We start from the raw sequence: 13757 nt of genomic DNA, 5'->3' as shown, positions 1-13757 counted from the left end.
TTTCCCCATTTTAACACAGGGTGTTTGTGTTTAATTAAAATTAATGAGTGTGGGCAAAGATTGTCTTTAATTATTCTTTCATTAGGATCTGTTTGTAATAATCTGTTAATGGCTTGTGTATTCAAAAAGAAAAGGGGGGGGGGGAAATAAAAGCTGAGAGAGTTAAACGAAGTTAGGCAGGATCATTAAAAAAGAGCAATCATCTGAGTTAAAACAACTGATGCTCAGACAATAATGGGGTCTTAATTAAATAGAATTATTTAAAATTCCCATCAGTGGAAATGAAGATCAGAATTTCCCTCATGAACATACTTTCATTTAGCAAAAACATAAAAGGTTCCTTCAGTTTTTTTTTTTTTTTTTTTTTAAAAATGGTTTTTAATAGCCGGATGTGTAAGTGTTGACATTCTTTGGAGCTTTGACCACAGTGTGTACATTTTCCTCTAGTCACTCGTACCCGTTACTGATCTAGTTGACTTGGTAAGGTCTGACAGGTCAAAGACAGCTTTCCGCACGTTGTAATCTCTTGCCGCTTGCAATAATTCTTCCCGGCTTTCGGCTTTATCGACATTCCATTTCCTTCAAACACAAACCAGAGTACAGCTTCAAAATTGTAAGTGAATGGCTGAATAGACATTGATATGAATGGGACAGAGCAAAGGGTGTTTTAATTGTGGTGGTACCTGTCTCACTTTCTGTGACATGAGGAAACAAGTGATCCTTTGCATAAGTGTACACTTGCATGTTTACATTTAGTTATCTTATCAGGCACTTTTCTTTAAAGCATCTTCCAATTAACTCTGTATAGTGTTATCAGGCCACACACCTTATTTACCAAGGTGACTTACACTGCTAGATACCCTGCTTATAATGGATCATACTCTCACACTATGGGTGAACCTGATCGGCATGTCTTTGGACTGCAGGAGGAAACTGGAATACCTGGTGGAAATTCACACAGACACAGGGAGAACATACAGACTGAGTAGGGATCAAACCCAGGCCCTCTCATTCACCCAGGCACTGTGAGACAGCAGTGCTACTTGCTGTGCCACCGTGCCACCCATCTTTGAAGTTCTGCCTGAAGTTGCTGCTTACTTATAATACTCCCATACAAATTTACTTGGCTTTGTTGTAAATCCCTGTTGGACTAAGTTGTTGGTATCATTGAAAAATGATGTTTCTGGGTGATTCCACCAAAACGGGAAGATGGGCACTGAAATATTTAAACGTGTTAATGTTAAACAAGAATAAAGTTTATTTTTTTGTTAAATCACATTTTTTAAGAAGACAATCTTCTAGGAATCTGTATATGTATCCTAGTGAAATCCATATGTGCAGGAAATGTAAAACAGTTTCATCATAAATCATCTTGCCAGCATCTCTCTACTTTGGTAGGTTGTTTGCATCTTATTTAGAAATCTTTGTGTTCAGGAGTTAGGCGTGTCCTCCGTCCATATCAGTCTGGCTTATGGTAATAGCGAATAAATCAATTCAGATAAAGTTTTATTTCATTGTAACGCATTTGTACAAGGAAGCTGTGTCAAAGTGCTTTGGGGCACGTTTTCCACGGGGTAGTAGAGAGTGGTGTATCTGGAAAACGGGGGGAGTCAGCTTTAGTAACAGGCTTCTCAGGAACAGCTGTCTAAAGTGAACTTTTAAGTGTATTGCAAGTATGTATTTGTTCATTAACAAACATTTCAGTTTTCAGTGTTAGATAAACTATGCTAAATTGTTTATACACACACAGTATGGGTAATTTAGAGTCACCGATTCCTTTGATATATGTGTCTTTGGACTGTGGGAGGAAACCAGAGCTCCCAAGGGAAACTCGTTCAAACATGGTGAGAACATGCATGAGGTGGACTAGTCTGGTGGTGCTGCTACCATCTACCCTTTACCGCAGTCAGTTTCTTGAAGTGTGCATCTATTGGGGCAGTTGGAAGCATAGCGAATAGAGCTGCTGCTTTTAGTTGTAAATATTGTAGGTTCAAGTCTCATCTTGAGCTGTCATACTCTTAAGGAATGTACTTAGTCAAAAAAAATTGCCACAGTAAAACTTCTCCATTGTATAAATTGTAAATAGCTTAACACTGTAAGTTGCTGTGGAGAAAAGCATCAGCTAAATTAAGTAAATGTAAAACATTTTTTTCCCTTTGTAACTGAACTGTGATATGCGCTTTGTAGTAAAATGATATGGTTTAAGTGTAGAGTGCTGTTTCTGTGGTTGCTCTTTGCTCCAAGTGAACACCCTGTATGCCCTGGGGGATGAACATTGGGGAAGTGTCAGGAACTACTTTTCCTGAATGTCTGCTGAAGTCTGGTGGTTTTGAAAGGGCAGCCAAACTCGTCAACTCCTTCAAAGGAGCTGAGTGTTACCCTGCTGGGAGGAAGGTGTAAAAATGGTGAAAACTAGTCTCATCAGAGCAGATGGAGCCCATGGAGCATAAAGGGCTTAGCTTTGGTGGTGTGGTCTGTTGTGCATTAGGTAAAAGAGCCTGGGGACAGAATTTTGGGTAGTTTTGGGGATTTTGGAGTCTAATGAAGACTAGAACGCAAATTAAATGTAGGCCAAGGCAAAAACAAACCTCTGCTGTTTTAAGAAGGGGCTGAATCATGCCACTAATTTGGGATGTCCACATCTTGAAGAATATTCGATGAAACCCTTGGAACCAACCAAGATAACAGCACACGTATTACTGTGAATTACCAGTCAATTGTAGTATGAAGAGGTCCTTTTGCAAAGTGTGGATGCTGGCATTTGTGTCGCATTTACAAGAATTTGTCCATTTTTGTTTGCGTACTCTTTAAACAATGGAGCAGTTTGCAGAAGCGTAAACAAAACCAAGGATACACCATGGCTTGGGAACCGGGGGGGGGAAGGCAGGGGGCTACAGGTATGTGGAGGAAAGGTCTTGTCTGTCTTTTCTTTACTTTCTGAGAAGTGCAGGAAATGAGGAGGCAGGAGACTGTTGGCAAACTGTACAACATAAGAGAGCTGGGCAATACTTAAACCCCCCACACCCCCCTTTCTGTTTAACTTCCCTCAAATGGCTCGTGCTGTTTGCCTTCCTCATGTTTGTTTGAAATAGGTGGCAAAGCCTATTTAGATCACAGCTTAGTAAAATAAACTTCCGAGCAGAATTCAAATATACACCGGTCCTCCAAATGGGGGGGGGGGGCAGATGAGGAGTGGGTGTGGGGTATACTGAGAGAGAGAGAGAGAGAGAGAGAGCGAGAGAGGGGGGATCCAGGGCAAGCACCAGTCAGGAGTTCGTGATGAATGATCTGGAGAGAGTGAGTAGAACAGGGAAATGTGGGGTGTTTTGTGGAGATGTGGGCTTGTTGCAGCATTTCACTACAAAAGACCTTGTCTGCTCTCAGGCTGCAAATGGTAAATAGTACATTTTTCTTAATTTCCAAAGGGGCCATTTTTCCTACTCAGTAAAATCTACCGGGAAAAAAAAAACTACTCATGGAGGGTAAGGACTGTGCACAACGCAGCACTACAGACAAAAACCCACACTTATCCAATCCAACCCAATTGTCAAAGTTTGAAAATGAATTATTCCGCCTCAGCTTGAACTGCAGGATTCTTCCCCAAGCCTCCCACACAGGGTTTTAAGTTTTCCAAAAACAAAAGACATGGATCCTAAAACTCTGAAGCCTCCAGCATCGGAAATTAACCACAGGTTTGTTATTCTTGATGTGCAGCTCATAAACTGCTCTGAGTCAGAACAGGAAAGTATGAGAAAGATGCACATTGACCAAGTCAGTTTTATTTGAATGTTGAATACCACTTGAGATAACAAACAAAATTACAATTCCAAATGTCGTAAAGTGTTAGCCCTGATGAGAAACACATTGGCAGCCTGAGACAAATGGCAAAGGAAAGGGGAAGCTGCAATAGTAACAGATTTTTAAAAAAAAAAAAAAAGACAGTTTTGCTTTACTGGAGCTGCGTATGGCTGATGGAAGAGAATAAAATGTTAAAGCTGCTGAGATTTCTGCCCCTGGTCGCCATCCACAGATGGCACACAGGCCTGGCTGTTTATATGCAAAGACACACATGTAGTGCACGGTGTGGATCGCTGCGTTTTAGCTGCTCAGATGCCTACACCGCAGCAAAATTTCTGCTTCCTCTTTACTAAAACGAAGGTGTCACTAGTGACCCAGGTCCCATACCGAGTAAGTAGTGCCTTGAGCTACAGGGGCTAATGTTCATCCTCAGAGCTGCAAGTGTTTGGGTGATTAATCCTGCGCAATAGTAGATAAGTGTTACTTCATACAACTCCGCCTATGGATTCCTTAGGGGTCCCCTGCCGGTCCCAAGCCCGGATAAAGGAGGAGGGTTGGGCATGGGGCTAGCGACCCCATCCCGTAAAAAACTTACACCGCTACAGAAACGCCAACAAGTACTCAAGACATCTCAAACATCACAGAGATGCCTGGAGAGCCCTTGTTGATGGCCTATGCCCCAAGTGGGGTAGTAGGCATAAGTAAGTAAGTAAGTTACTTCATATTCTGGTACCTAATTGTCACAAGTCTTTGTGTGTGAGACACTGGAACCATGAAGTCGATACCCCTTCATATTCACAGCTGTTTCATGGCATGCGATTCTCTGCAGAGATTAGTTCTGCATACCACAAGGACTCCCTTCTCTGTGCAGATGGGGGGCAAGTAGGGTGGTACAAAGGTGCTGCTCGCACAAGCTTCGAAGAGCTGCATGCTTGCTTAATGAGGTAGACTAGTCCAACTGCGCAGCAACCTGCTTCTCAGGGATAGGTGCCAGCAGCTGTTACCTGTCCAGGTGTATTATTTATGGAACAGAGAAGTCTAGGATTCCAGACCTCCTGGATTTTTTTTCAACTTTTGTTTTCGGGGAGGGTTGGCCAAGTGCTGTTTTCAGGAATCTGAAGGTACAGGTTTGTGGTGAAAGCAACATTGGTCTGAGCTCCTGAGGAATTGAAATTGCTTGGTCAGTTCTTGCAGATTGTCACAGAGTTGAGTCAAGATCACTGAGTACCTTAGTTGGGTGATCATCAACATCTGATTTTTATTACATCACCCTCTAGGGCAGAATGGTACAGGCCATTTCTGAGAGCGAATGGTTGGCAAAGTTTTCCACTTTTTTGAAAGACTGTAAATTAAATCTCCGGGGTGTCAACCAGAATGCAGTGACTCATGGTTCCTAAAGAGCATGAATGGCAAGTTTTCTGTCACAAAGTGCTTTTGGAAACTGTATCGGACAACGAGTGTCTCTCGCTGGTATGGCCGAAGATAACTCGTGTAATTATTAGTATTTTAAAGGAGAGAAGCCGCAGTTTAACGCTATCAAACAGTCCACTGTTCCTTATATTTCATCATTTCATCATTTCAGTGATGAGAGTGGAGTTGACATCAGATGCTTTGCAGGATTCTCTCATGAACATCTAAACCGCTGGCCTTTCAGAGATGGGAAGATAATGAACCTACATTGGAGCAGGAACAGTTCTGTTTGGGCTTTCTTGTAGGAGATGTAATAGTATATCCAATATGGCATACAACACGCCATGTTAGGTCTAGAATGGTATTAACATCACTGATGGAATGTGCAACAGAACACTGAGCTCAGTTCCCCAGCACGTGTGACCATGATGACGAGAGCTGTGGAACTGAGCAGTTCTGTGAAAACCTTACTGCCCAGTAAACTCACTCTAGTTCCCCAACACAAGAATAAAGTTTACTTTTAGATAAGATAAGATAAGATAACACTTTATTGTCTGTTTGCACAGAAATTTGTCTTGCTTCACCAGCTCGGCAATCAATTTACCTCAAACATCACACAAAACAATAAAAAGCCATTACATAAATAAAAATCTACAGAAACAGCATAGGGGTACATATAGTTTTAGAGCCATAGTTCCTGTACTCCCAGAATGCTTGAATGTCTCCCTGTTCTAGCAGGAGAGGGAAAAGCTGTTGAGTCAGTCAGGTGTCAGATGACTGCCGGACCTGTATATTGATTTGTGCTAATTCCTCGCTCTCGTACCCTCTGTGTTTCTTTCCAGCATCTCCGCCATTTCTCCCAGCCTTCCATCCTCCAGTACCCATAGATGACCGCCACACCCAGGGGCGCTACATCTACGAGCCATCCCCTGTACCCCCGCTGCACATGTGAGTAGCCCTAGCATGGCCGTGTGGTCCCAGCTTTAACATCTCCACTTGAGACTGGAAGCTGGTGCAAAATCGCAAGAACATTTTGTACAACTTATAGTTCTTTCTGTTCACACATATCCCGTTGCGGTATTCAGGTGTTGGGCTTTGACCCACTTGGTTCTAGGATTAATCTGCATTCTGGTTTACTTTATCTGCGAAGAGGAAGTGTAGTTAGGGTGGGGGAATCCAACATCCAGCCCATGGCCTCCAAGAACATTTGGAAAATTAATAATGTAGACTATAGCTACCATAAACACTATAAATCTTACTGAATTACATTAAATAGTACAGCCAATAAAATTGTAGTCAGACCTGCACACCTAAATAAAATACTATGAAATTAATGTTTTATTTTAGACATTTAAAGTTGTTTTGTCACTTGCTATGATTTTTGGCTCTCGGACATATTCACATTATTATGGCCCCTGGCCACAAAACGCTGGACAGTCCTGAATTAGGGATTCTCTCAAAAACAAGGATGAGTCCTGCAAGAGTTTGCCCTCATATGGCAATTGAGGGGATCTGTAACACCAGACAATCCCAGGGATGCTACAGCTCTGTGGGATGGTCCAGTAAACACCAACACTTTTCTCCGCTGGCAGGGCAGGAGGAAAGAAATTGTTCCGCGGACAAGTCCTCCTTTGTGAACAGAATTAATCGTTATTAGCGCTGCCTAAGTACACATGGAATATTATTAGCTCTGTTTCCCCTCTGCCCAGACCCTCATTACACCCTGTAATTACAGTTCGCTTTGCCCTGCGGCCATGCAATCAATCTGCTGGGGCCCTCCTTGCCCTGGATTAAAGCTGAATTTTGTGTTGGTGGCTGGAGAAACTAAACTCGATACCTGCCATGTTTTCATGGCTCTGATACGTTCAGAAGCAGCGTTAAGGACTCTGTGATATTAGTGTTTGTTAATCATAGAAGCCTTCCAATTTGTTTAATCATATTCCGTTTCTTCTTTTATATGTTTCCTAGGCCTTGGTCCAGGTGAGGTTTCTGTGTTACTAGTGATGTGAGCTGGCAGAATTAAATTAAAAAGCTCACAAAATGAAATGTGCCCAGTATAACCTCTGTGCCACGTAATTTGCCTCTGAATGGTTGCAGGAAGTCGCATAATAACTGTTCTTTGTTTTGTACACCAGACTTGTGTGGGTGAATGAATGTACATTTACAACTTGGGAAATTAATGTGGATTAAGAAACTAGTCTCAAAAGGCCTTGCCTTGGAACTTGATATTAAAGATGTAACGACTGGACCTTATTTCATAACAGCTAAAACAGATCAAAACCTGTTTTTGACTCCCAATTCATCTATGTGCAGGAAACAATTAATTTTCCTACTACTTACATTTTGTCAAGGGTGTACCCTGCATTACACCTGCTTCTGGGACAAGACTGCCATGACCCTGCACTGGAAAAGTTGTTATTAATGGAGGAATAGTTGATGTACATTTGTTTATTTATCTTACATTGTTCAACACACCAAATTACAGTGTTAAACTACTTACACTGATTTATCTGTTTATTTAGCTTGGTAATTTTTATTAGAGCAGTTGAGGGAAAGTGCCATACTCAGCAGTACTATAGCAGAATGTGGGATTAGAAGCTGGGCCAAAGGTAAAACAAAAAAAAAAAAAAAAATGAAGTTGGCCGCTCTAACCACTATGCCACCTGCTGCTGTTGGTTCCCTCTTTTTTGTCTACAGGAGAGGTGCAATTAAGAGCTGCCGTTCTTCCTGCCTTCGCATTCGGTAGAGGTGCAAAGCTGCCGATAGATTCAATTGCTGTTTTGGAGATGGGGAGTAGGCATTTTGACTCCATGAGTCAGTCCACTGGGACTCAGCTGTGGCTCCCCCAGGCTTTTCTTGTCCCTTTCCTTCCCTCTCCTGTGGATTTCCCGTTAAGAGAAGGGCTTTTCATTTTTCACTGAGACGAACACACAGACAGGACTGTCACACCCCCACCCCCATCCAACCCCCGGACAGGCCCATTGTGTGAATCGGAGAGGGTCGGCGAGCCCCCTTTCACCACTCACCCCCGTGCTCTTGCCATCCTCAAGAGAAAAGAAAGGCCCTCCATTGGGTCGCCTGGCGACGGCCGCTAACAAACAGAGGAACTCGGCCTGAGTCAATTATCCACCTCAAAGTGGCGTTTACACACGAGTTTCCCGGACTTCCTCCTGAGAGCGATTGTTAAACTACTACATAATCACTGAGCACAAGTACATAAATCTTTCTGGTGTCCTGTGTTATCAGAACTATTAGCATTAACAGTGGAATGCAACACCAGCGGTTGTAGTAAAGGAATCATTAATGTATTATTATGGCAGCAAATTGAATGTGTGACCCGAGTATCAGCAAACCGTCTTCCTGAATTTGTGACCCGAGTTAAGCAGACAGTTCTCGATGGAGAGTTCTCTTTTTCATGCAAACTTCACGGTTAATGAGATGTCAGGCTTGACATCTTACACCTCCTGACCTCATGACCCCTGCCCTGGGATGTCAAGACTTCACAGATGATTTGGTGAATGGGTCAAAAGCACGTGTCTGCCTGTCCTGCCCCAGGATGGTTTGAAGGTAGCTCGGATCACCATTGTTACCCTTTGGTATTGGGGGTGGGGTCAAAGTAATCTTTTTCTGGGCACATGAGTACTGTGTTAGTGTCCACCATAGCGCTGCCACTGTACCAGTAGCATTATAGTAATTATCTGAAAAACGGGCACACGTGTTACCTTTTTCCTGTTCTACAAGTCTCCGTACAGCTTTTCTAAGTGTAGTCTAGTTAAATTGCATCTGATCACATTGTACACACCCACCAGTTGACAGTTGGGGGGGGGGGGGCTTACTGTCTAAGTTTGCTGTTCACAGCGAGAGGGGTATAAGTACAGTACCAGTGAAAAATGTGAGTCCACACTGTGGGAAATGCTTGTATGAGATAAACTGGACAGATGAGTCAAAGTAACGCAGCACCCAAGTGTTTATCCTTCAACTTTGGGAATTGCGGCGGAAGACATGTCTGCTGATATTCCTGTTGAAACTTGTTCACCAAATTCTTCATAAACAAATCTGGTTCCCAGCACATATAGTCAGGTTTTTATTGTTGTTTTTGGTTAATTTACTTGACAAACTTGAGCCTGTAATGTTGACATCTGAAAGGGCAAGCTGGTAGCATAGTGGTTTGAACTGCTCCTTTGGACCCAGTGGTGACAGTTTTGAATCCCACCTCCAGCTGTTATACCATTAAACACAGTACTTGAGCTAAAATTGCTCCAATAAAATTACCCAGCAGTATAAATGGGTAAATAGTTATAAGTAGCTTAACATTGCAAGTTTCTTTGGAGAAAAGTGTCAGCTAAATGAACAGATGTAAACTCTGCAGGACTAAAGTCACATGATACATATTTCCCTTATGATTACCCTTGAGTTTGTCAGTTTTTTAAATCATATTTTTATTTTACTTTTTGGATGAAATTATTAATAATCAGTATTAAAATTCCTTATTCCCATAATGTTTCTCATTAACATGACCAATTAAAAAAAAGGAAAGCACAGAATAAATGGTAATTTGACAGCACTTCATTCCCCTTTATGCAAGAATTTGTGGTTAAATCTTGAAATGAAAGAATACTGGGTAAAACATGAAAGGCAAATGTATGATTTGAATTCAGAGTAAAAACTCTTTTACCTTATAGGCGACCCATGTTCAGCAAGCATGTGCTGTGGTTGGGATTTTGTAGGTGAGGAGAAGACCTTTTCCTCCTTGCTCTCGTGAAGGTCTCTGCCAGTGGCGTCCTGGCTCCTGCCAGGGTCCCTTTCTGTACTTGTAAAACTGTAAGCTTCCCCCCTTTTTTCTATCCTTTTATTTATTTTTCATTCCTGCTCTTCTGCTTTTCTTTCTTTGCTGCCTGAAGACGGGCAGCCAGGCCTCATGATTAATGGTGTTTATTCTTGACAGAAGGCCTTTTTTTTTATCAGCATTGCCATTTGAACTGATAATATCAGTCACCTGAATGAAAAATATTCAGCCATATCCATTTTGCTGTATAAATTGAGTCGAGTCACTTTGGCCCCTCCAGCATTTTTTTTGTCTCCATCCATGCCGTCTGGCCTTATCATTGCCACAGTAATTTCCCACTACATATTTTGATATGGAGAGGCCAGCAATAGCTGCTTTGGGTATAAAAGGCCCTCAATTTTCTTAAGAAAGGAAAAAAGAAAGTAAGTTGGCCTTTTTGTGAAGAGAGGGGAAAAGCAGCCCTTTCCCTCGCTGCAGAGGGGTAGACACGTTGACTTAAGAGGCTCAATGGCGCCCACCGCAAGTTTTGCTGTGCCGGCAGCTGGTGGAGGAGCTGCGTTTTCTGAATGAGCTGTGCCGCTGTGCGCCGAGGATGACAGATGGTGTGTCACTGGAAAAAGAGAGCTCACCTTTTTTGGTGGAGTGTGCTCTGCTGCCAAGCCCTTGGGGACGGGTGATCATGCCCTTTTTCGATGGCCTTCCCGCCCAGCTGGATTTCACCTCTGCGAAACTGTCACATTCCGAGCAATTGATTGGCCAATAAAAGAGCAGTTTAAAATATTCTCAGTGAGTTTGTGTCACGGGGGACAAAGGACGTCCCAGCTGCTTTATTTTGAAAAACTAGTATATAACTTGATGCTGAAGAAGATGGTTTTGACAAATGATTGCGTGGAAAACTGAAAGGCCTCTTGAATCTGATTCTTTATACATTTTTCAGTATATTTATCTTAAAAACTAAAGCACAAATTCTGATATTCAGATATTACTTCATTTGAAGGAGTTCTATAATTTGACATCTAAGAAAGACGATTTTTGACAGAAGAGTTGAATAAGTGGCATTTCAGATGTGAAGTATGATATAGTGTTTTTTTTTTTTACTGGAACTAAGGATGTCTGCTATGTAGAAGGTGCGGAGCTCAAAGTGCTTTGCTTGGTTCATCTGTTTTCCTATCAGGGAGAGTATTATATTTTATTTCTGTTAAAATTTATACTTGTGAATATTTACCTGAAGTGATTGTAGTTGGGGGATTGTGCTCTAGGACAAAAGAGTAGGGAAGGGCCCTTCCGTTTACATTGCCAGTCTTTTCCTAACAGCATGTGGTGGTGTGCAGTGTACCTGTGTCATGTTTGGTCTCATTGATCTAGTGTAAGTGGTGGAATCTCACTGGCAGGCCTCTCCATTCGGTTGTGGAAGCTGATGTCCTGCCGTCACGAGGGATGTGACAGGTTGGCATCGCTGCCTGGTTTCTGTCCACTGCAAATCTCGTATCTTCTGCTTCCCTGTGAAGCTTCACTGGCCCTTTTCTCTCTGGGTTGAGAGGCAATGTGTTGGACATAACCCCCTGGCCATAGAAGACTGCTCATGGTGGAAATATCTCCGCTACATTGATATGTGTTTATTCCTGGAAAAACCTAAGGCTGAGCAGGACTCATGGCTTTCAGTGAGCTGGATAACTTGATTGGTGTATTTTACCAGGAATATTAACTTTTAGTTTTTATGCGTGGTTTGTGTCGTCTTCTTGACTGTGCTAGTGACTTGCTGTGTTGTTTTTAATGAGGGTAAGTCAAAAAGTATACGCACTTTTTGGCTTACCTTAGTATTTAAAAAAATAATAATTGTTTTAGGGTTATTTTTGTCGCCTTGAGCTATACTTCCAATATAGAATGACCAAACAACGTAGACAATGTCTTTAGACTTGCTGATGTATTTACAGGAGGGAAGGGACTTGGTAAATGGACTGCTCCATATGTCATATCTTCATTCCTGTTTGTGTGATTACAGTTTTGGGTTCTCCAGGATAGCTTTAAAGTATACTTTTTTTTTTTTTTTTTTAAACACATCTACTGTGTTTTGTGTTGTGTTTGGAACTAAAGCTACACAAAAGCAGGGAAAACTTAGAACACATGGCCCAAGAACTTGCCCATTCAACTTTCGGAGAGGATCAGAAAGGGCTGAGCAGCACCACCCTCTGCATGACGCTGTTGATGAGACATGAGATGCTGAGGGAGTGGGAAGTGTGTTCTTTCTATCATGCGTATCCGGCTCCAGACCCTCCGGGCTGTCTCAAGAGACCCGTTACCCTGCGCAATAAGATTGGTGGGATAAGCGCAGTAAATCTACCTCTTGGCTCATCGGAAACCTTTTTTCCCCTCCGTTTTCCAGTGTCCCGCCTCTCTATGTACTGACCAGTGCTATATTCTTTTTTCACTTTTGATTTTCTTTTCATATGTCCTTTTGTTTATTTAGTCTGGGCTTGCATGGCTTTTGTAATCAGTTTCGTGTTCCTGTGTTTAAAGATAGCGGAAACTTTAATGAAGATGGCTGAAGGGAACAGAGGACAGCTATTACAGTATCTCTAGTCTTATATCTATAATGTCCTCAGAATCTGCAGGCCAGCATTTGTCAAGCCTTTCCTTGAGTGACCCTTTGTATGCTGCATCTCGAGTTCTTTTCCACAGTGCACTGCAACTATGACTGAGGACCATTGGTTGCCTATGATGCTTGAAAGTGTGTTTACTGGCCTGCTGTGGTACCCAAAGAAGCCTCTGCTTGGCCTGCTCATATAACTGATACACCCTTGATCACTACTCAGGCTGGAGTGCCTTTAATTTACAGGTAAATATCAAGGAAAATTATATTTTTAGACAAATGAGATGGAATACATGGGAATTACATGGGTGGGGTGCAGTTGATGGGATTTTTTTGTTCCCTCCTTTTTTGTATGAGTCATACAGAAAAATATGTGTATACGGTGGGTATAGTGGGTTAAGCTTATGTTTAATGTATAGTGTACATGGTGTATACTGTGTGTATAGTGGGTTAAACTACTGTGTTTCACTCTTTTCTCTGTAAGTTGTTAGCATGTGGCACAAAGCATCTTCCCTCAGCACTGTTGGTTAAATGTAACTCGTTTACAAAACCTGTCTCATGTGGTTAGTGGACACTCTTTCCGAGAACCAACGCACTTTCCTGGAAGCACCGTTCCCCAATGGGTGAAATGCATCATAGGGGTGCATGGGTAGCCCTAGTGGAAGCAGCTGGTGGCGCACACCGCACCTGTAAGCGATGGGTCTTTTTATCTCCCTCTCCTGAAGTGTGTGGCATTCACGCTCTGCTTTACACACCTTCTAAAGCCCATCAAGGACCAGTTTAGTTTCTTTTTCTTTTATTTATTTATTTATTTATTTTTTTTGAAATTTTGTTTAGTGGGGCCTAGTTCACCAGGTGCTCCTGGTGGGGATTTCATTTTGTGTCACGAATCAGGATGCTGTCAAACTTGCGAATTTCTGAGGGTCTATGGTTACCTCTCCAGCAGCTCCACCGCTCTCACATGTTGCTTCTCAAAGACCTGCTGGAAGTGCAGCGTGGGCCTCTGGAAAACATAACGGCGCACCTCACAGAACACAGCCTAGAGTCATGAACTTGACAAAAAATTTTCAGTGAATTTTGGGGTTGGCAGATGAAAGAAATTGAACTAATTAAATGATGAATTAAAAGATCAAAAATACAGGGCCAAGCGCTGCAGAAGCATACGATTTGCTC

At 42.3% G+C, this 13757-nt stretch overlaps 1 protein-coding gene across 2 annotated transcripts in view; it reads left to right on the top strand.

Annotated features, from left to right (window-relative positions):
* LOC108937535 (transcriptional activator GLI3-like) overlaps positions 1–13757 on the top strand; it is a 77869-nt gene that overhangs the window by 36485 nt on the left and 27627 nt on the right. For both annotated transcript variants that reach the window (XM_029253811.1, XM_029253810.1), the window contains exon 4: positions 6051–6156. In XM_029253811.1, the coding sequence (XP_029109644.1) occupies positions 6051–6156 (106 nt within the window). The remainder of the gene's footprint in view (positions 1–6050; positions 6157–13757) is intronic.

This window comes from Scleropages formosus, chromosome 7 (assembly GCF_900964775.1).
Source record: "Scleropages formosus chromosome 7, fSclFor1.1, whole genome shotgun sequence".
Classification (NCBI taxonomy): Eukaryota; Metazoa; Chordata; class Actinopteri; order Osteoglossiformes; family Osteoglossidae; genus Scleropages; species Scleropages formosus.
The sequence above is the reverse complement of the archived record's forward strand: the minus strand, read 5'-3'. Positions and strand labels throughout refer to the sequence as shown.